The sequence below is a fragment of the Marmota flaviventris genome, chromosome 11 (assembly GCF_047511675.1).
Source record: "Marmota flaviventris isolate mMarFla1 chromosome 11, mMarFla1.hap1, whole genome shotgun sequence".
Lineage (NCBI taxonomy): Eukaryota > Metazoa > Chordata > Mammalia > Rodentia > Sciuridae > Marmota > Marmota flaviventris.
Window position 1 is genome coordinate 43,454,565 of NC_092508.1, and position 22,401 is coordinate 43,476,965.

The window sequence follows — 22,401 nt, forward strand, 5'->3', positions numbered from 1 at the left end:
ATTACCTTCAGGTATTTCAGGGGTGTCTCAGAACTTGATTTGTTTTGCCTTCCCTGACTTCCAGTCAGCTCTTCCAGAATCTCCCATTTAGGGATGACACTGTAATTCATGCAGTTGCTCATTCTAATGCCCCAGAAGTCACCCAAGACTGCTGCATTTAAGTCCTCCACAGCCATTTAGGGGTACCCAGCCAGCTTCTTCCCACCAAGGTATCCAGGGAAGAAGGAAGCCTTCTTCACTCAGAGATAAGGAGCAGATCTGCTTCTGCCCAGAAACAATTACTAATTCACACAAGTCCACCACACAGACCCTGAGAATACTCCTTGTGTTCCTTCTCTCATAACCACAAGTAGCTCATCAACAAATCCTCCCACCAGTTCTTACTACCTCTCTCTACTGCTGTAGGTCTATCTGAGCTACAAGCTTGCTTCACCTAGAGGGATGGGACAGCCTCCCAATTGTTCCTCCTATTTAACTGCTAACATAGGAATCTCATGAAAACATCGAGGTACTTGCTGTTTATCAGACAAAGAATCTATCAGACCAAGAATCAAAGACTAAGAATCTATCAGACCAAGAATCAAATTCCAACTCTCAAGCATGGCTTGCATATCCAAATGCTCTGCTCCCCAGTTACACTGCACATCTGGTTCCCTACCACTTCTTCTTGCTGGGCTTCAGGTCCTCAGCACATAGGTGGTATCAAATCCCTCCATTCAGGTTTTATCCAACGTTATCCTGCAGACTGAAACACCCGCTTTCCTCACTCCTTATCCCTTACTTTGTTAACTCTCTCCATGGAAATTGTCACATAATATTCTCTCTTGTTCATTAAATATAAGCTCTTATCTTTCTCATTAAATATAAGCTCCATGTGGGCAGAGATTGTCTATTCTTTCTCCACCGTAATCCCAGTGCCTTCCACATGTAGTACATGACCATTAAATATCTATAGACTAATTAAGTGACCATTCTCTCCCAAAGTATCAAATATTCAGTTTGTTATCATCTTTTGGGTATTAAGAGTATAATCATTATCAATCACTTCAACTTCTCCATCTTCATGTATTATATTACCAGATTTATTCAATCCTTCTACCTGATGCCTCTGCTTCTCTAATCCTTCCACTTCCCAAAAGCTTTCACATATTTCTAATCATCTTCTCAAAGCATTGCTTTGATCACAGAAGGTTTCTAAGTAGGGGAGTGTCAAGAAAACTCAAAATCATTTGTGACACAATTTAAATTCTTTAGTCTTGCATTCAAGTTTCTTCAGGCTAATTTTTTTTTCTCTTAACCTTGACAGAGTAAAATAGGTCTTACTGCCCTTGTTGTGTCTTGATGTCTGCACTCTTCTCTCCCTTTAAAAACTCCCAGATTCCCAAATTCTTACCTACCCTCCAAGGCTATCATGAAATGCCCTTTCTTGCTGCCACACCTCCCCAGACCAAATCATCCCAGCATTCATTTTCCATATAGCTTATTGCCAGTTGCCCACACAGTGCCCTGACAGCACGTCAGGATAGAGTCATCAATTAGGCACTCCTGTCCCACCACAACCCTGAATATAACTTCTGCCCCTTTTAAGCCAGATAGTCATGCTATTCCCTGAAAGCATCCTTTCTCTCCTCATTTCTCAATGAAATGTTATTCTTATCCCAACTCTGTGAATGCTAATCTCTTAAATCAGAAGTAATCTCCTTTGATAGGAATGTTAATCAGTACAACCATCATGGAAAACAGTACAGAGGGGGAATAAAAACAGTATAGAGGTGACTCAATATTTTAAAAATAGAACTACCACAGAATCCAGCTACACTACTCCTGGGTATATATCCAAAGGAAATGAAATAGGCATACAAAAGAGACACCTGCACACCAGTGTTTATTGTGACACTATTTACAATGGCCAAAATATGGGATTGGTCTAGGTGCTCATCCACAGATGAATGGAGAGAGAGAAAATGGTACATATACACAATGAAGTATTATTCAGAGTATCATCAGTCTTCATAAGGAAGAATAAAATCCTGTTGTTTGTAGGAAAAGGAATGAAACCAGAAGTCATCAAGCTAATTGAAAAAAGCCAGACACAGAAAGACAAGTATCTTGTGTTTTCTCTTGTATAGGGGTGTGGGGGAGAACTGAAAGTAGAAGAGGGACTATTAAGGATAAGGAAGGAGGCCAGGGAAAGGAAGAGGAGGATGAGAGAAGTTAAAATTGGGGCAGGTAGACCTGATCAATACACAATATATGCACGTATAGAACTGTCATAATGAAATTGTACAGTAATTGTACAATTAATGTGTTAATGTAAAACTAATATAATCTTCTCCCACATTTGCCATACTACATCACAAATGACCATGTGGGACATTTACTTGTGTACATTATTAATTACCTATAGTTCTCCTTAAAATATATTTGCTCTTCTAAGCAATAAATCCTCATTTATTTCAGTGACTGTATATATGAACTACGTTTCTTTTTAAATTCTGAATTTGGACCAAACTACTTTGAAGAGATATTACATATATAAGCTTAGTCAATTATTCAATGTTTTAAAAGTTCTAAAAGAACGTTTCTTATAAATAAAGTCCATTGAAGAATTATTTTAGAATATAATTAGTTTATTCAGAGTATGTTAACAGTTTATTTTCAAGCATATTTCATCTCAGAAATAAATATGAGAGTAAAGGAGAAAACTTCAATGTACAAAGGCTTTCAGACAAATGTGGGGGGCATTAGCTTGCCCTAAAAAAATTATTAAAAAGTAATATAGGGGGTTGGGGTTGTGGCTCAGTGGTAGAGTGCCTGCCTAGCATGTGTGAGGCACTGGGTTAGATTCTCAGCACAACATACAAACAAATAAAGGTCCATCAACAGCTAATAAAATATTTTTAAAAATTAGCATGGAAGTTTGTTGTTTTTCCCATGAAAATAAAAAGCTAACTTCAGGGATAAATTTAGTCCAAACCAGAAAACTGGAATCTGATCCCCAAATGAATGTCACTTTTCCCAAAACCGGAAAGCTCTAGAAGGCAGCATATGCACAGGCCCCATTTAAAAGTCAAACCACAAACGCCTCTTCATTCCAGCAAACAGCCCCCTAGATTTTAAGTCTGCATAAATCATGAGCTATGGGTGGAAAGTCAAGAAAGAAAATGAAACTAAGTTTTAAGACAACAAATGGATTGTTAGTTCAATTAGGGACAGTCCATTTCCTGCTCTGCTAAAAGAATTTCACCAATATTCCCAACTAAACTGACACACCTTTAGAAGGCCTACTACAGCCAACAACCTGAAGGCGTAGGCTCCCCAGAAGTTCACTCATTCACCTCCAACAACTCTTGCGAAAAACGTAGGTGTGCTATCCTTTGATGGAGGTTCATTCCCTAATTTCCCACAGCATATCTGAGTTGTGTTCACTTTAAAACACCTGTCTACATAGCTAAAGTCCAGAAAATAATGGGTTAACAGTAACCGTCAGTGGCATGGAAGCTGTATTTTGATGAATCATTCACCATGAATCATTCTTCAATAACATAGAAGCAACTATAGCTCTATAAATTAAGGGCTCAAGATGTTTGACATATTCCCTCCCCAGAGGAAAGAGAAATTCCACTTGGGTAGAGAGTCATTAAAAAGTCATAAATTCCATGTTAACAGTTTTCCCTTCGTCTTGTAGATTTTTCCAGTACTACTACATTTTCCTTATCAAATCTGCTTCTCAGAACCAGACAACCTTATCTTAGTTTATTTGTACAAAGTCACCACAACAGTGGGACAAAAATGTTCCAGTTCACATGAGTTCACTTGACACCGCATGCCTGGCGTACCAAAACCTCACTCTTCCCACAAAGCTGGAAGAAGGTAGAGGGTTCAATCAATTTTACCGGTCACGAGATGTTCTTAGGTCATCACTCCTATCGTTCTCCTATTTATTTTGGACTTGTTTAGAAATGAATTGTTTGACTTTTATCTCCTCCTTCCGAATTTCCTGATAACTCTGTACTTATAAGTAATCATATCACTTTGTACCTATATAATGGATGACCCTAAAAAAATTCAACATTTGAACAGTTTTAACTGCTTTTTAAAAATCCCTGACACGGGCTGCAGTTGTGGTTCAGTGGTAGAGTGCTGGCACATGTGAAGCAATGGGTTTGATCCCCAGCACCACATAAAAATGAATAAGTAAAGGTACTGTGCCCATCTAGAACTAAAAATATTTTTTAAAAAAATCCCTGACAAGCTGGAGGTAGAATTCATTGGTGGATATATTGTATTTATTACCACCACTGAGATTCTGAGGCTTGGCTCAAGTTCATTTAACATGTGAACTAGTGGTACAGCTGGTACAAAACTCAGACATCTGCATTCTCAGTTATGTAGGATTTGACCTTGACAATGCATTGTCCTTAAGAGATCTTATCTTCTTATCCAAAGGACAGAAGGCAATCAAAAGATTAAATAGCAATTTAGCTCTAATTCATAAAGGTCCTTTGCTAAATATTGAAAGGAAGGGGGAATGGAAAGAAAAGGAGGAGGAAGAAAGGGACAGAGAGTGGAAAGGTTGGTTTGTCAGTTTCACACTTTACTTCCAACTACTTTATGTCAACTCTATTAGCAACTGCAAAACTAACATTTCCCTTGGTTTTCATCCTAGTTTCTGTCTTCATACAAAGACTACTTAGGTCTTTTGGAGTGGCTTTAATGAAAAGAATACAGCGTAACTGAAAAACCACCCTTCTGTTTCTATCATGTCTAGTTTGACGTAAACTGAGTTCTCATTTCCAGTTCATCACAGTATCTATTGTCATGGAATAGATACTCTCTTCATCTGTTAAATAAACCATCATGCCTGCAGATCCAATTTTGTTTTAAAAGCTTCACTCCAAGTTGGCTGTTTATAGCCTTTAAATGAAGATAAGCTTCCGGACTTATTTCATAAATATTTTTCTTAAGGTCATGTAAACACATATGAACCTATTATAGTATAGCTAAAAGAAAATTTTAAGTTGCCAACAGATATAAATTAAACGCCTCAAAGGCAAAGGTAAATATATCTATACAATGTATATGTGATCAAAGATATTTCCTCTTTCTTTACTACTAAGCTTATTTAATATTGGTAAGGATGTTTAAAACAAAATTATAATGCTTTTATGATTGGATAGTCTAAGGTATGATGCTACATGTTCCTAAGCTTTCCAATGATTTATTCAAAGATATTAATATACTATATATAGACAACACTAATCCAAATGACAAGATCAGAGAATCAGCATCAATCCTTTATGGGAAAAGCAATGCACCCATTTCATGACCGTGTTTCTAAATTTGTACACAAATACAGGAAGTTCTCATATGGTAATTTCAAAAGAGAGAAATAAATCATACAGCAAATTTTATTCTAAAGGAAATTTCTATCTTACAGAAATTTCACTTAAAAAATATAAGGTCAGCTAGGTGCAGTAGTGCACATTTGTAATCCCAACAACTCAGGAGGCTGAGGCAGGAGGATAGCAAATTCAGCCCTAAGCAACTGAGCCAGGCCCTCAGCAACTTAGCAAGACCCTGTTTCAAAATAAAAAATAAAAAGAGCTTGGAGTGTTGCTCAGGGGTAGTCGCCCCTGGGTTTAATCCCTGGTACCAAATTAATTAATTAATGAGAAATATATGTAATAAATAAAAACATATATATGTGTGTGTGTGTGTGTGTGTGTGTGTATAAACATAAACACACACATACACACACACACATATTCAAAACAACAGCTCCAAAGCATTCTGCTCTTGGTTAAGCTAAATAATAAACTCTTTTAAGCAAACCATTTCAATCTATCAATGAATAGATTAGCAGAAATAATTTCACTTATTGGTAAGCTAAGAAGACACATCATGAAGCAAAATGTTAAATTACATCTTCACAACAAAATGTTAAGATGAAACATCTCCTCTTTCTTGACTGAGGCAAGTACTTGAAGTATTATTATTCCTGTTCTTATTCAGCTGACAGAAAACTGAAGGCTAAAATATTTAAACAACTTGAACAGGACATCAGAGTTTTAAGTGGCCGATAGGGAGTTGGGCCCAAAATGACTGATACCAGGGCCAGTGCTTGCAACTGCTAACTATCTGTTAGGCCAACAGATTTCCTAGCAATACCTGGGACTTCCTTGACAATGCAAAACTAAAATAAAAATAGGTTGTAATAGGAAATCAGAAAATACCAACTAAGGAATTTATAGGGATATCAGAGACACTAATTTTATACTGAGGTGCTAACCAAAGGTGTTTTTTATAAATGGGAAAACGGGGGAACAAAATAAATAATTCAGTTTGATATGTCAATACCACAAACATCAAATGGAAAAATGTTAAAGACATTATCTTTATTCTTTGTATTTAAACCTCTAAAAATGAAAAGTGTTTTAGATTAATGTGAATAAAAGCAAATATGAATACTATAGCATTGGCAACAAATTAACAGCTTCTTATCTCAGTGGCTCATATTATTTGGGTAAATGTCAATGAATGGTCTAAAAAGATACCAATGAACTCAAGCATCTCTCCTTTTATACTTGATTATAAAAGTAGCTAACAATATACCTTTGTGTGGTTTGAAAAACAGTACTCCTAATTAAGTAGTAGCATGTAGAAGAAAAATAGAAATTTGAGCAAGGTCAAAGGCAGCTATTCCTTTGAAAACAAAACTGCCTTTCCCATGTGACAACCCCAAAGAACATATGCACTCCCCTGACAAAAGTTCTCATTTACTTTCTTCCCAACCTCTTCCTGTCTAATACAAATATTTGTAAAACTTCATGAAGATTAGTTTATATATTATGTGTTTAGACAGAAGACAAGATGCCACACTTCTAGAATAGATGTTGTTTTATTAATAATTTTTATTATAACTAAAAAATAAGTACATAAAACCCCAAAGAGATGAAGAACCTAAAAGCAAAATAACACAGGAAATAAAATTGGTCACCAAATACTTACACATATTACTTCAAAGAAAAATAAAATCAGGGTCATTGGAATCAAAAGATTCTTACAAAGACTCCATCTTGTGTAAATTAAAATTAAATAAATACAAATATAAATCAGATTGCTAAAAAGATGGGGCTCCATTTCTGCTGAAAAAAAAAAAAGTAAGTTTTGGCAGTGGTATAGGCAGAATTATGTCTTCAACTCGAGTTTAAAGATCCATCTCTTTTAGCATGCTCTAGATACTATAACAAAGCAAGGCATAGGGACATAGGTTTACTCTAGTTACTCCAGCCACCAAATATTCTTAACTGACTGCCTTGATATTAAGGAGAAAAAAAAAAAAATCCCTTACTTCCATGTGTCTTTAGAGAAACACACTTAACTCTGTATCTTTCATGTTTACTTCTGAGCTCTATTATGAAGGGTCCAGTGTGTGTACTTTATGAACCACACACAAAGAAATGTAACAATGCTTCTCTACTGCTTAATCAAAGCAGTTTCACAGCCTTTCTTATTTGATAACTACGCAAGTTATAATATCAAGCTGTGCCAACACATTACACAGGAAGCTGCGAGAAAAGGATGTTTTTAAGAACCTCAAAAATAAGCCATTTAAAGTTTGATATGTATCTGTGTGTGTCTAACTTTACATTGCTCTCTGTGCATATAAAATCACTCTAGCACCATTTTTCAGGTCTTAATCACTAGATTGTTTAGCATCTATCTATATTTTAGTATTTACAATTCTTAGTAATATTTTATTCTGTGAGGTGAGGCATGGCACAGTTACACACAGAATTCACTTGTTCATGTAATCTGTATTAGTTGTAAGTAAGACAAACCAAATTCTAAAAGGAAAAAAAAATAATCCTCTAAATGCAAATCTTTTATGTAGGAAGGGTTCAAAATAGATTCCAAAGCCTGTCGTTAAAATTGGTTTCTGGTAAATGCCCTAAAATACTCTGTCTGATCTTCTGTAGTTCCTACCTGCCAAAATTCAAATTCAGGACACAGTCACAGGATACAAAGAGTAACAAGATGGTATTTGCCATTGCTAAAAATCCAGGGTCACCAACCTCAGTGGTATTCTGAAAACACTGCTAGGTTTCCTTCAGCTTTCTCTCCTACTTTACAGCAAACATTTCCTATCTTCCCTACTCTCTGAAACTTCACACATCTTCCCAACCCATTTTCAAAAGAAAGCCTTCCTTCATACTCTTCAGGAAAAGAAAGCTGATACCCCCTTAACCCAGCTTTGTCTGTAAACCTCTCTGCCTTTCTGTGTCCTATTTTATTGGAGGAGGTGCCCTTCCTGCCACCAAAACTGTGACCCCATTTTTTTCCAGGGACCTCACTTTTTTGGCCAATGCCTGTCTTGTGTCTACTTTAAGCTCTCATTTTTTTACAGATCTCCTTCTCCTTTCCCCCAACTTCCTTTTCAAAATTCTGTGGTACTAGTGATTGAACCCAGGGGCACTCTATAACTGAGCTATATCCCCAGCCCTTTTTATTTATTTATTTTAAAATACTGAGACAGGCACTCACTAAGTTGCCCACACCAGTCTTGAACTTGTGATTCTCCTACCTTAGTCTCAGTTGGGATTCCTGGTGCATCATCATGCCTAGCTTTATTGCATCTTTTTCTTTTTTTAAATCATCAAACGTTCTCTAGTCCAAAAGTTCTCTGACCTTTACATCCCAAATACAATAAAGATGTTTTGAAAAGGAGAAGGCAGGTTACCAAACAATAAAAAATGGCCATGCTATCTACTATTTTTATTTTTCAAACTAATCATTTTAATACAAGAAAACCAGAATGGTTATCATATAAATGAAAAACCCTCATCTTAATTTTATTTTTACTTTAATTTTACTTTCTCTGGTTCCAAACTCCTTGAAATGTTCTTTTCCTTGACTACCTGATACATTATCCTGGATTTTTTCTCCTGTCTACTTTGCCCTAGTGGAATTGCCTTCTCTGCTACCCTACTTTTAAAAAGAGAGTTCCTTAGAATGCAATCTTAGATCTCCCCACACTTTTAAAAATTTCAATGCAAAGTGTGCTCTTTCTTTTGAAAAGATTTATTTTATTGATTCTTCTTAGTTATACATGATAGTAGAATCCATTTTGATAAAATTATAGAAGCATAGTATATATCTTATTCTAATTAGGACCCCATTCTTGTGGGTGGGCACGATGGTTGGGTTCACTTAGTTATTTTCATATGTGTTCATAGGAAAATTATGTAGAGTTCTCCTTATTCCACACTATTTCGGTAATCTCACATACCACCAATGCTCCAAATACTACAATCTCACACTGGACACACAAAATTGCATCCCCAGCTTATACCATTCTCTTAAGTTTGGGCCCATAACTGACTTCTTTCCCATCATCATTACTTAAATATCTTACAAATCCAAATATTTCAAAGGGAAGTTAGTTTTCACACTACTAATTGCCTACCAATTATCCACTTCTCACCCATTCCATTCTAACAGAATCTCTACTTAATAATGGTAGCAATGTGCCCAATTAAAAGACACTTTCCTGGAGTCCCTTGTCACTAGTTTGGCCAGGGTCTGGTGGATTTCTGGAAAAGATTTTTCCTGATTTAGGTATTACTCATTTCTCTCCTTTCTTCTTCCACTTTTGCCATTCAGGTGAGGCTAAAAGTGGGATGGCCAGCATGCAACTACAAGGTGACAGGCATGAGGCCAACATACATTCCACCACTAAGCCTGGCAGAGCAGTTTACCTTATTAAAGTTAAAAGTCCTAGACTGTTTTCCCCTTAGATGTTTTGTTATTTTAGAAACATAATCACCTACTTGTTAGTTAACTGTTAACCAACCCCCTTTTATTTGTAATCAGATCTTTTAACAGTTATAATAGCCTAAATTAAACTACTTTTTCCATACTCCTAAGGTTTGCTTCACCAATGGTCTCCATCATAATAGATGCATCAGCTTCAGCCCTATTGTTCACACTAAAAATTGGGCATCCAACTAGATATTTCATTCTCTTTCACACATAGGATATGTGTGAAATAGGATAGGATATCTAGTCTAAGCCATCCTCACATCTTATGTCCCTCTCCTCAACTTTTGTCTCTCTCTAGTCTGTTTTCTACAGAATGATGCTTAAAAATCAAGTCACATCATTCTTCTCAAAAGCTTACAAGTTTCATGTTGTACTTGAAATAAAATCCACAACTCTTAATGTGGAATCTTAAACCCTGTAAAAATGTTTCCGAGACTGGTCCACAGAGCTATCTTTGGCCGAAGCACCTAGAGTACACATTAAAAATGTAGATGATTGAATCAAGCCATGGGATTGTGCCCCTAGGAAGCTGCATTTTAAAATTTGGACATCCTAACAATTCTGATGCACATTGAAATACAAGAAAGTTCACCCACTCTGCATAATACGGTCCTATCTCTAAAGTCATCCAGGACCAATCTTACATCCCCTTCAACTCACTCTTCCTTGTTGTTTGTATTTTACCTTCTCAAATGTGCTAAACTCCTTTCTGTTTTGGGACCTTCAAGCCAGACTAATCTATCAGTCCTATTCCACTCTTCCTCTGACTCTTAAAACTTAAGTATTATCTTTCAGGGAAAAACCAACCATACCCAACCACCGAGAGTAAATGAGGTTTTGTTATATCCTCACTTAGCACTCTTTATGTTTCTATTACTTACTTATTATTGCTGCATTACTTAACGTGTTAAAGAGATAGATGGCATTTTTGTCTGCAACTACTCCCCCCACACACAAGTAAGCCTTCTCTGAATACTGGCATTCATTACACTTGTAGCTTCACTGTATCCCTGTGTCTCAAAGTTTGTTACAGATGTATAAAAATGTCACTATAAGAGATACTATTTGGCAATTCACTTCCTTTATAATGGCTAAAATGAACTACATCTATATACATCAGTAGTAAATCACTTATGACCATTTAAATTATTTTAGTAATTATTTATTCAATAACTGTCTCCTAGATTGCAAACACCATGAGCTAGATCATATCATTTGCATTACCTTGCAGTTTCTGGCACACAGGCAAAATATAAATACTGATTCAATGAAGAATGAACCAGTGAATGAATAATGCTAGGGCTGATGTATACAGATGAATTGTAATAATGCTAAGATTAAATTATATAGACTACTCCATCAAATTAAATTAGCCAAACATCCTGAATTACTTCTGTTTGTGTACTATTTAAAGAAAAACTAGTGAAATGCAAAGAGAGGGGGTAATAATTCCTTTTGTTTTTTTACTTGGTAGAAAAAAAAAAGACCTAAAGAAAAGAAAATAATTTTAAAGTTTATACACTTTTTATTATATATAGAAGAATCGAATCTTGTATATTAGCAAGACTTCTACATACTGCCAAAATGAAGAGGAGAAAACACAAGCAGAAAATAATTACTGCTACACAGAAAGGATGAAAATTTGGTAACTAAGTAAAATAAGGGTCCAGAACCCTAACATGGAAGCCTGAAACCAAAGGAGCCTGTTCCTTCAGCCACTTTCTTATAGTCATATAAGATTGGAATACAACTTCATAAAAGGAATGAGCATTATCTGACCACTCTTGTACCACAGTACATTTATTACAAAAGCGATTTTAAAAAGAGCAATTTAAGTGTAAAATGGGTACATTAACAAAACCACCAATTTTCCAGAGTAAAGGGATTGGAATAGGTTGGTTTTTAAGTATAATTTAATCAGCAAAATTGTTTCTTCACAGTACAGTATATATTGCATATACCTGTGTTGTGACTGTGCTTAGATTTAACATTATCATTAAAACCAAAACACATATACAAAGACAATTATAAATGGATCTAGACAAATATAGGAATTTGATCTTCATCACTGAATCATTCTAGTGTTGCTGGTTTAAAAAAGAAAAAAGAAAGCACTTCCTAAAAACAAGCACAGATGTGAACAAAGATCAATTCATTCTTGGATCATATCATGAACTGTTATATGTAAATAGGACAAATGAAAATTATACTTGGAATTCTATAAAAAGCACTAAGGGACAAAGGTTGATTAAGATTGTTAAATTTAACTGACAGACATCTAGAGGCAACAAACAAAAAAATTTTTAAATGCATTTTCTAAAATAATTTGTAAGAGTTAGATAAACACCAACTGTTAGTGCCAACATACTAATTTGCATTTAATACTGTAGAAGTACATAACAAGAACATTTTTAAAGCACTTATATAAAAAATGAAATAAAGGATGATTTTAATGGTAGGATTTAGGACTGACCTTCTCTAAATGAAATAATTTTGGATTTAATTTTCCCATCTATATACTTTAGAACAAAAATATAATCATTGCAGATTAAACAGAATAACTTTAATACGAACTCTCCCTAAAATCTTGGTCTATGGGGATTTTGACATTGTTAGTCTTTTAATTTTCATGAACTATTCCAATGTTATTAATAAGGTAACACACAAATTCCTCACTACTTTTTCCCTCCAGTACCAGAGACTGAATGCAGGGTGTTTAACCCTGAGCCACATTCCCAACCCCTTTTATTTTTTATTTTGAGACTGGGTCTGGCTAAGTGAGGTTGGTTGCAATCCTCCTGCCTTAGCCTGGGATTACAGGTAAGTGCCATCATGCCCAGCCACTCATTACATTTCATAATGGGAGAAGCATAGTCTGTTGCCAAAAGGGATGAGCCCTGAAACCAAAATCATCTGTGTGTAAATCTTGGCTGTAAAAGTGTGCAACCTTAGGGAATTTACATAAAATATAATCAGAACCTATAGATGTAATAAAATACCTCTTCCTAGTATTTACCTACTTCATAGTTTTTATTAGGATTTAAGAACTCTTGAAACATGTATTATTACGTAGATGATTGACCCATACTAAATCACAATAAATATTAGTTATTACCAATGATCCTAGAAGCCATGCTATTCAACTATTCAAAATTTGATATTCCTAGGTTTTCGTTGATGTGTTTAGACCCAAGTAAGGACTGATATAATTATAATTAGCTCTGATATGTACACTACTAAGCTTCCTGTGATAGGCATCTGACAAAAGGAATTCTGACTTCCAAGGTCTTTGGCATAAGGAATAGGTATGAATGGGGCATTTCTTTCCATTTTCAATTTCTGCCAATTTTAGGTACACAGGGTTATTTCAAATGTGTGATCACTACTGTGCATGAATGAGAAATATGATAAATTCAGTACTTCTTCATGACTCAATTTCACTCAAGGACTGAGGAAAAAAATTTAGTCATAGAACTAGTAAAAATTGTGTTTAAAAAAACTAAAACACGCATTATAAAGTGGAGCAAAATGCACAAGGATTAAAAAAAAAAAAAACTAAAACAGGCATTATAAAGTGGAGCAAAATGCACAAGACATGGAAGTATATGCCTAATGGACAGCCTACTCAGGTCCTAAAATACTCATGCAGCAGTCATTGATGCCATGTAAGTCATAAAAGCATAAGGTACACTGAAAGTTTTAATGTATTAAGAAATTTTTGCAGGAGATCCTAAATTTTTAACAAAAAATACCCTGTTTCACAATGGTACTCATTAAAACTTTTTGCAAAGCAAATACTACAGAACATAATATGTAAATTCTCCTCTAACCAGAGCTCCTCCAAACAAGTAAATATACTAACACATGAATAAGTAGACAATAACATGACAAAACCCAACACAAGGCATACCAAATAAACAACAGTGCTGGTTCTGTAGTAAGCAAGTATGAAGATATAAAATAAAATTACACACTAGAGACTGAATAAAAATTACAGCTTCTTAAGTCTTTATTACTTAGTTAAAAACACAGCAAACTCATTCTCTTTCTCCTTTGTTCTCCTTCAGAAAAAAAAAAGATAGTCTCCAAGTCCTGTTGAAATAGCATATTTTAGTTGAAAAACTTCACTAATAGGTAAATAGAAAGTTAGGCTCTATTCCCCCTCTTCCTCAGTCCCATTCTCTAAAGTTTCTCTTTCAAGTAAAAAGGGATGATAAAAGAGACATATTCTATGGTATGATTAAAGAGAGCTAATGGTATTAGTTACCACAGAACTTTAACAAAATCAATTGTCCTATAATTTCATCAAGAGATCAATGAAATTTCATTGTATAGAAAATGTTCATTCATATCAATTCAAATACTCATCTCAAAAACTATTATTTGGTCTATTTCCTTATTCAGGTTATAAATTGTGTGTAAGATGCATGTATCCAGGCTTTATGCAAAATACTAAAGAATAAAGCTATACTATACTGAAGAAAAGAAGTTTCGACTTGTACATTTCAGGTATATATTTTCTTTAACTTTGTCAAATGTCAACAATACTAAAAAGATCTGGAAGTGAAAATATAAACAACATGAATATTCAGAAATGAAAACCTATTCACGAGTAACTATAATTTTTAAAATTATCTCATTTTTCAGCCAAAGACAAATAATGATATAAAAGAATGAAAAAGAAAGTATAATACTTAAATTAAGATAATATATTGAATTTTCTCATTATAATCTTTAATTTTCAGTGACTAGGAGAAAGAATAAAACAATAGACTATGGGAAGAGTTCAGTTAATAATTTATACCATGGTTTTATATAACATCATTAATCTCATTTAGTGGAAGAAGGTCAGAAGTTAAGGATTAAGTTTTATGTTGTCCCTAGTGATACATACAAAATAATAAAAACTGTTCATTCTGACCTCGAACTAAAGAGAAGTTTAATAAGAGATTGAAGATCAAGATTTCAATTTGAAATTTACAATGAAATGGTTCAAGTATGAGTAGTTAGTTACAATTATAGTTGACATTAATATTTCAGCACATTCTTATTTTAGTACACATTGTGTAAAAGCAAACAGAATTTACATTAAATAAGGGCCCAATTCTTAAAAGTTAAGGTTTTTCACTTTTATAAACTCATAGAAGGGCTAACCAGGCAAGTTTAAATTCTGAGAATTAAAAAATCAGTTGTTTTTGGTGCTGGTGATTAGACCCAGGGCCTTACACATGCTATGCATACACTCTACCAATGAAGTACACCTGAATTTCAGAGAATAATATTCTCTTGAGAGTAACAATATTTAAGTCTTAACATTTTACAAGTCAACAAGGCCTTTAAAAAATTAATACATTTCAAGAACACAATACACATTTTTCTTTATAAATAAAAAATAAAAATCCACCTATTATGAAATTGATACTGAAGATAATATGTTCTATAAACAGAATAAATTAAAAATCAGAAAACTTGTTCTGAGGACACTTACTGATTCAAATGTTTAAAATACAACAAGGGAAGCAGGCAGTTACCTTGCACATTTCTGGGAAAAGTTAATACGTAAAGAAAAGTGTTATGTTTCTTCTGTTAACATTTGTTTAGAACTCGAGTAGCTTTTGCTTATGTACAATCTTTTTTACTTATATATTTAATCTAACCCCAAAGGAATTTATTTTAAAAAGCCAACAGTGCAACATTTATTTTTAGAGTCACATTTCTGCTACACTCACTTTCTTTCAAAGGTTCCGGAGTAATGTTTTATTTTTAGAACTACTGTATAATTATAACATTCATTTCTAACTTTGATAGATTTGATTAATTACAGCACATTGTTTTTTACTGGAAAATATAATTAAATAGTTTTAATAAATGCTGATGATACAATCAGACTGCAAAATACCTATAGTCACATTAGCTAATGCCAATTATGATCATTAAAAATAAATTTAAAAGTCTGTTGAAACAAAACATACAACAGAACAACTACATAAAAACATTTAAAAAATGTAAATATGTTAATAGAGAAAACAAAGTGCTAAAAAATCTGGAAAGGGGGCTGGGTGGAGTGGGAGTTACAAACTTTAGGAATACTTGCAAGCTCAATTCTGTGATTCTAAAAAAAATACAAGATTATGGTAAATGAAAGTACAAAGATCCAGAAAAGCTGAACTACATTTTAAAAAAAAATTCTTCAGCTGTTTAAAAAATATAAATTTAATTAAAGCTCAGGGTTTCGAGTATAATTTCAGGGCAGAGTATATTGTTATATAAATAAAAATCACCAGAAATGCAAAGTGAAAACAAAAATTTTAAGACTATTTCAGGTAAAAAATTTTCCTTCCAAAAGATAAGTATTACAACTAGATAATTTCAATCATCTGAGGTATCTGAATTAAAAGTATTTAAGAAAGATAAATATTTTAGAGAAACAAAGGCTATTATTTTAATACTGTGTCTAGAAAAACCATATCCTCAGATATTAAAAATTTGCTTAAAAGGGCTGGAGATGTGCTCAGTGGTTAAGTGTCCCTAGGTTCAATGCCTAGTACCAAAAAAAAAAAAAAAAAGTTGAATAACCAGGGGCCAGGGATACAGCTCAGTAGTAGAGTGCCTGCCTTGCTCTGTATTTAATCCCCAGTGCTGAGGGAAAAAGAAAAAAAAAAAGTTGATTAACAGTGTTATGAAACCAGTTGCCAGAAGTAGTAAACATTAGGTACTTATTCTAATATGAAGTTTTCCTTTTTATTTGTTTTTTTCTGGTGCTGGATATACAACCCAGGACCTCTAGCATGTTAAGTACACACTCTACCACTAAGCTTACAACCCAAGACCTCTAATATGAGCTTTATGAGTCCATCATAATTCATGTTTTAAAAATTAAGGTAATATATGACCATTTTCCAATAATAAGTGTTTTATAATTTATTGTTGGGTATGATCTATAAAAAAAAATACCACATATACCTCCAAAAAAGCAATGCATCAAAGTGATAATTACTTAGAAGGAATCAGGAAGTCAGGAAATCCTTATAAAAGTCAGGCTTTATACATATGGCATATAGTATATAAAAAAATCTCTATTACCCAAAACTTATAAAAATTACTAAAATAGAAATACAATCATCTATACAACAGAAATGGTAAACAAAGTCAATCTAAAATTTCCTTATTTTGATATGCTCACAAAATATAAATAGAAAATAAAGTTTGAATACCACAGTAACAGAATTACTTAAAGATTTATTATCAGTCTTCCTGTTTCAGAAATAAGTATTTCTCTTACTCCTTATGAAAATTAAGAACTCTAAGAAATATCAAGTTTTGCCAATTCTGTTTTACATAGGGTAGATTTGGCCTCAAATGTCCTCATAATTTTCTACATTTATTCAACAAATCATGTACATTTTTAGGTATTTACAGTAATAAACTATTGGATTGGGAGGGAAATAAAAGAACCTCTCCCAATCCAAATAAATTTCTTGTATTTCTAAGCAATGTAAGAAACAAATATTTTAACTGTGTTATTTTGAAATAAAAGAAATATTGCTTAACTTAGATATTCTTGAATGTATGTTCACATATAATTTTGCCCTTGGACTCCATGACACAGAACAGACTAATTAAAGTAAAGTCCATTCTAAATAAATCTAAATGAAATCTAGGGCCATAGTATCTGGTAATAAACTTCCATATATACCAAATCTCTGACATCTAGTTTTGGTTTTATTATACATTTATAAATACAATACTTACTATAAATGGCACAATAGGAATTGAGAAGAAATCACATATTAAATAGACTGATCATAAATCTTTTGAAAAATGCATTCTAGCATTTTCAAGGTCATCCAGTAGAAAATTCAAAATTCTACAAATGAATAGTAAAGCAGATTTTTTAAACATAAAAATTGTATATAGTAAACTAAATAAAACCATTCCATACACTGTCAACCTGAAAAGTACATTATTTAAACTGAACAGAATCCTTTTGGGGGGATGGGATGGGGAGAGGGTACCAGGGATTGAACCCAGGGACACTTAGCCACTGAGCTACATCCCTAGCCTTTTTTAAGACAGGGTCTCATCAAGTTGCTTAGAGCCTCATTAAATTGCTGAGGGTAGCTTTGAATTTGCAATCCTCCTACCTCAACCTCCTGAGCCACTGGGATTTCAGGTGTGCACCACACTGCTTGGCCAATTCTTTATAATAAATGTTGGGAAGAGCTCAAAGTCAAACATCTTCCCTGTGCTGGAGTTCCCCAATATTGTTAGTTACTCTTTTACCCTGACAGTACTGGTAGTGAACGGGAAGAGTAACAACAGAAACCACAAAGCCAAGTTTAATAAGTAGAATATGTTATACTTTATAAATTTATGGGCAGCAAAAATTTTATTTTATTTTTTTGTTTTTGGTACCAGGGATTGAATCCAGGAGCACTTACCACTGCGCTACATTCCCAGCCCTTTTTTTATATTTTATTTTCAGACAGGGACTCGCTAAGTTGCTTAAGGCCTGGTTAAGTTGCTGAGGCTGGCCTTGAACTTGTGATCCTCCTGCCTCCGCCTGCCAATATGCTGGGATTAGAGGCGTGTGCCACCGCAAAAGGAATACAGATCAATGAACCATTTATACATAATATACTATATGGAAAGAACTATTGGTCACCTTCAGAATATAAATAGATTTAAACAGGGAGATGAAATAAATATACAAACACATACATATACAACATATACACACATTATATATAAATTATCAACATGTTAACAGCTCTTTCCACATACATATATACCTATGAAATTCTACACTGTCAGATAAAGACCACAAGCATTTTGAATTTCTTTTGCCTTCGCTTCAAATGAATTAAAGAAAATTTACCTTTAGAAACAAGTTAATCATATACGGTTATATATGTTGAACATAGCATACTGAAATTCCTTAGTAATTAGTCCAAAAAGAAATATTTGGAAAAAAAATCCCACATATTAATGCAAATTAAGCAAGCAAGTTTTAAAATTTATACAATATGCTTGGGAAATCTTTAGTTGTATGGCAGTTTTAGTCAAATAGAGAAATGTTAAAAGTACATGACCTACAATATATGCAGTCTATAACTTGGATTATGTTATGGAAACATACAAATATTTCTTCTGAAAATTAAATCCCTTAAGAAAGAAGCCGAGGTGAATTTCTATATTATAGTCATTCTACTCAAAATATTATTAAGTCAACTAAGAAAAATAGTTTTATTGTAATACAACACTATGATACTCGTCATTTCAGTTAGCAATTTTTCCTACTCTTTAGACACAACAGATAAAATGAAAGTTACATATTGAATAACACCAACCACATTCTTCCTCAGAGAGCAGGAAAATTCTGCAAATAGGGCTTTTTTTTTTTTTTTTTTTTTTAAATCAAGGAGGGCAGGGGACTATGAGAAAGGTCCTAATTCAAATAATTCTAGTACAACCAATAGGAAACATCCTCTTCCCCTAAAAGCCCACCAACACTATACTGTATTAAAAAAAAATTAAATCAAATAAAGCCCTTTAAGTATTTCTAGTTTCACTTTGAGGCAGTCTCAGGAAAATAAACATTTCAAATAGTATCTTCATAAGGATAATTTTTCCCTAAGTTAAAATCCCATTTGTTGTACTTAAAAATGTTATAGTTGCTTTTATATATTAAAAAAAAAAAAAACAATAAAATCAGCTTAAAATAAATTTATTGTACAATACAAAAAGTAGGCATACCGGAAAATAAAGGTACATTATTAAATATACAAAGCAAATGAAAGAAAGCTAAACAACACAAATGTTTTAATCCAAACACTAAGATAAAATGCACAACATTTATGCTAAAAACCAAATATATCAAGAAGAATATGCATTTCAAATGAAATGTTAATGATGCCAACAAAAAGGAGGAAAAAAAGAAAAACAAATATGCTATCTTGTAAATGCTTGAATATCAAGAATCAATAATGGCACAAAACATTAAACCCAACAATACTGGGTACTTTTCAAGAACTTTATTTGAAAAGATATTAAGAATACTGAAAGAATCAAAATATGTACTTACACTGGCAAAGCTTTTCTTTTTAAAAGTTTGTGGGCCTATTCACAGCATCTTACTTCTTCTTCCACTCATACCTCCTATAAAAATTTCTGGATGCTTGTTCTTAAAAAGTCTCTAAACAGAGTAGCTTGGATAACCCTACTTCATTTTTAAGTGTGCAGTTAGGCCTTACCAACATTATATAAAGTGCCACAAATTAACAACCTAATTTTGAAATGTATACAAATATGTACACAATATGAAAACAACTTTAATTTTATAAAGTAAAACCAACCTATGAGCAAAATGGGAAAATGTAATAATTTAGATCAGAGAAGGGGAAAAAAAAAATAAAGCCTTCATGCCAATTAAGACATTCAGTTACCTGAATCACAAATAGCCATGGTAGAACTAACACAAATGTGACACTGTCCATAGGTTCGGCAGTGGCAAGGCCTTGAGAAGCATCCAGTTAGTATAAATATCTGAATATCACAGGAACATTCAAGTAACCGTAAAATTCTTAGTAAAACTCTGTAAAATTTCATATATAATTACTTAAATACTTAAATTTAACACCTAAGCCCAAAAGGCTTTTGACCAGCACCTCTGGGAGGAAACTTCTTCCCCTAATAATATAGTTCTCAAACTCAAGACATCATATGACCAAGATTTCTTAAATTGTATAAGATATCTAAATTACTCAGTAAAATCTCTTTTGCTATACTATAATACTTTTACAGACTTTGCCATATCACATAAATGCCATCATTCTAAGAAGCCATAAAGGTTTCCTTCTCAAACCTCTCCCTCCAAATTTACTGGTTTAGACATAAATTTCAAAAAACCAAACTTGAAACTATGGGGAAAACCACAGAGGTATATGGAAGAAGGAGGAAGTGTGAATAGGCCTTACAGAATTTTACACTTTGCCAAGACAGACTTTAAAATACTGTGCATAATTATTTGAAATCAGGTTACAAAGAACCTAATTCTTCTCTTAAAAACAAGTTTTGATTCTCAATATTGCATTTTTATAACTGAACAAAAAGATTCAGATCTAAACAGATATTTTAGTAGCATACTTACTACCTTTAGACTAAATTCAATTCCTAAGTACTCCAAGAGAATTCAAATAAAACAAACTTTATAAGATGTTATAATTTATCACAAAAGAAATATTCATTAACACTTATGAAATTATTAGAATAATAAAATTATTAAAAGCTAAAATCAAAATCTGCCATTCATATGTAATTATAACAGAAAAAGTTATGTGGGTAATATGAAAATAAAATTCATATTGAAGACACACACTATCTCTCCTTCTGAGTAACCATTATAGCTTTTTAACAATGAAATTCTTTGGCTGGAAAGGTTCAATATGTAAAGACACTCCTGTACAAGATAGTTCTCAGAACAGAACTCAGGAGTTGCACAGTAACAAAGTAATGAGATATATTTTAAAGTGTTTGCCAAAGTTTTGACGAATTTTTAAAAATTTAACACCAATCTATAGCTAAAAATGGCATTCATGTAAACTTAAAATAATATTATAATCTACTGCTATTATAAATAAAGTAATTTGGAATTCGTTACTTTGAATTTTTAGTTTCGTATTTAGCATAGAAGTACTTTCCATTGCTACTATCAACATCATGTCAGTTTTAAAAATAGAAAATAAAAAACTAAATGCAATAATTTATCAATTCAATTTGTAGATTTTAGAACTGAGAAATGACACCTTAGTAGGATTATCTGGCTATACAGGCAAAATTTTTAATTAAATCCAGATTTTTTTTTAATTTCTTTTTTGTATTTTTAAAAAATAAAGCAAATTTGCTTTATTTACTTTTTAAAGACCAACAAATCCACTTTTTAACTATTATCTTTTTACAAAGATTATAAGCAAAAAAAAAAAAAAAATTAAAAAGCTTATGGCTCCAGCACCTAAGGTTGAGAGCACAAAAAATTCAAATAAATATTTATAGTTTGCAAAAAAGCTAAAGATGTTTGAAAGGTTAAATGAAGAAACATTCTGAAACTAGAACCCATTTCTTTAGCTTTTCTCTCCCAGACTTTCCATTCTATATACTACAGTTGTAGAGATGTCCTCATTTGACTCAGGTGACACTTTTTTCCACACTGTCTCTTTTAAAGCAAGTTCTTGTTGGAGACTTTCATAGTCCAATGGTCCAAAGGAATGCTAGTTGTTCAAGCAACATACATAATTTATTAGTGTACTTGAGTGAAGAAAGGTCCAAGCTATAAAATGGTATTTTTCAATGAACGTTATTAAAATCTGTTAACATTTTCACCCACCACCATCTGACATTTTTACTTCATGTTACTCATGTCGACTCCCAATAAAGTTTCTACTCTGTTAACTTGGCAAAATACTCAAATATTATAAGAAGTTACTTTGATTGCAACTAACAAAAATTTAATGTGGCACTAACAAAATTTATTTGGTGTATACTAAAATTGTTTACAAGAGCTTCACAGTCTAATAGGTA

General features: G+C 33.0%; 1 protein-coding gene across 3 annotated transcripts in view; it reads right to left on the bottom strand.

Moving 5' to 3' along the window:
• Window positions 1-22,401, bottom strand: part of Gls (glutaminase) — a 77,276-nt gene that overhangs the window by 9,096 nt on the left and 45,779 nt on the right. Inside the window, exon 15 of one of the 3 annotated variants that reach the window (XM_027924980.3) lies at window positions 19,537-22,091. The exons of 1 other annotated variant lie outside the window; for it this stretch is intronic. In XM_027924980.3, coding sequence (XP_027780781.1) covers window positions 21,945-22,091 — 147 coding nt within the window. In that variant the 3' untranslated portion in view covers window positions 19,537-21,944. Of the gene's footprint in view, window positions 1-19,536; window positions 22,151-22,401 lie in introns of those variants that run through there. One more of the 3 variants, XM_071618974.1, reaches the window with a different exon arrangement.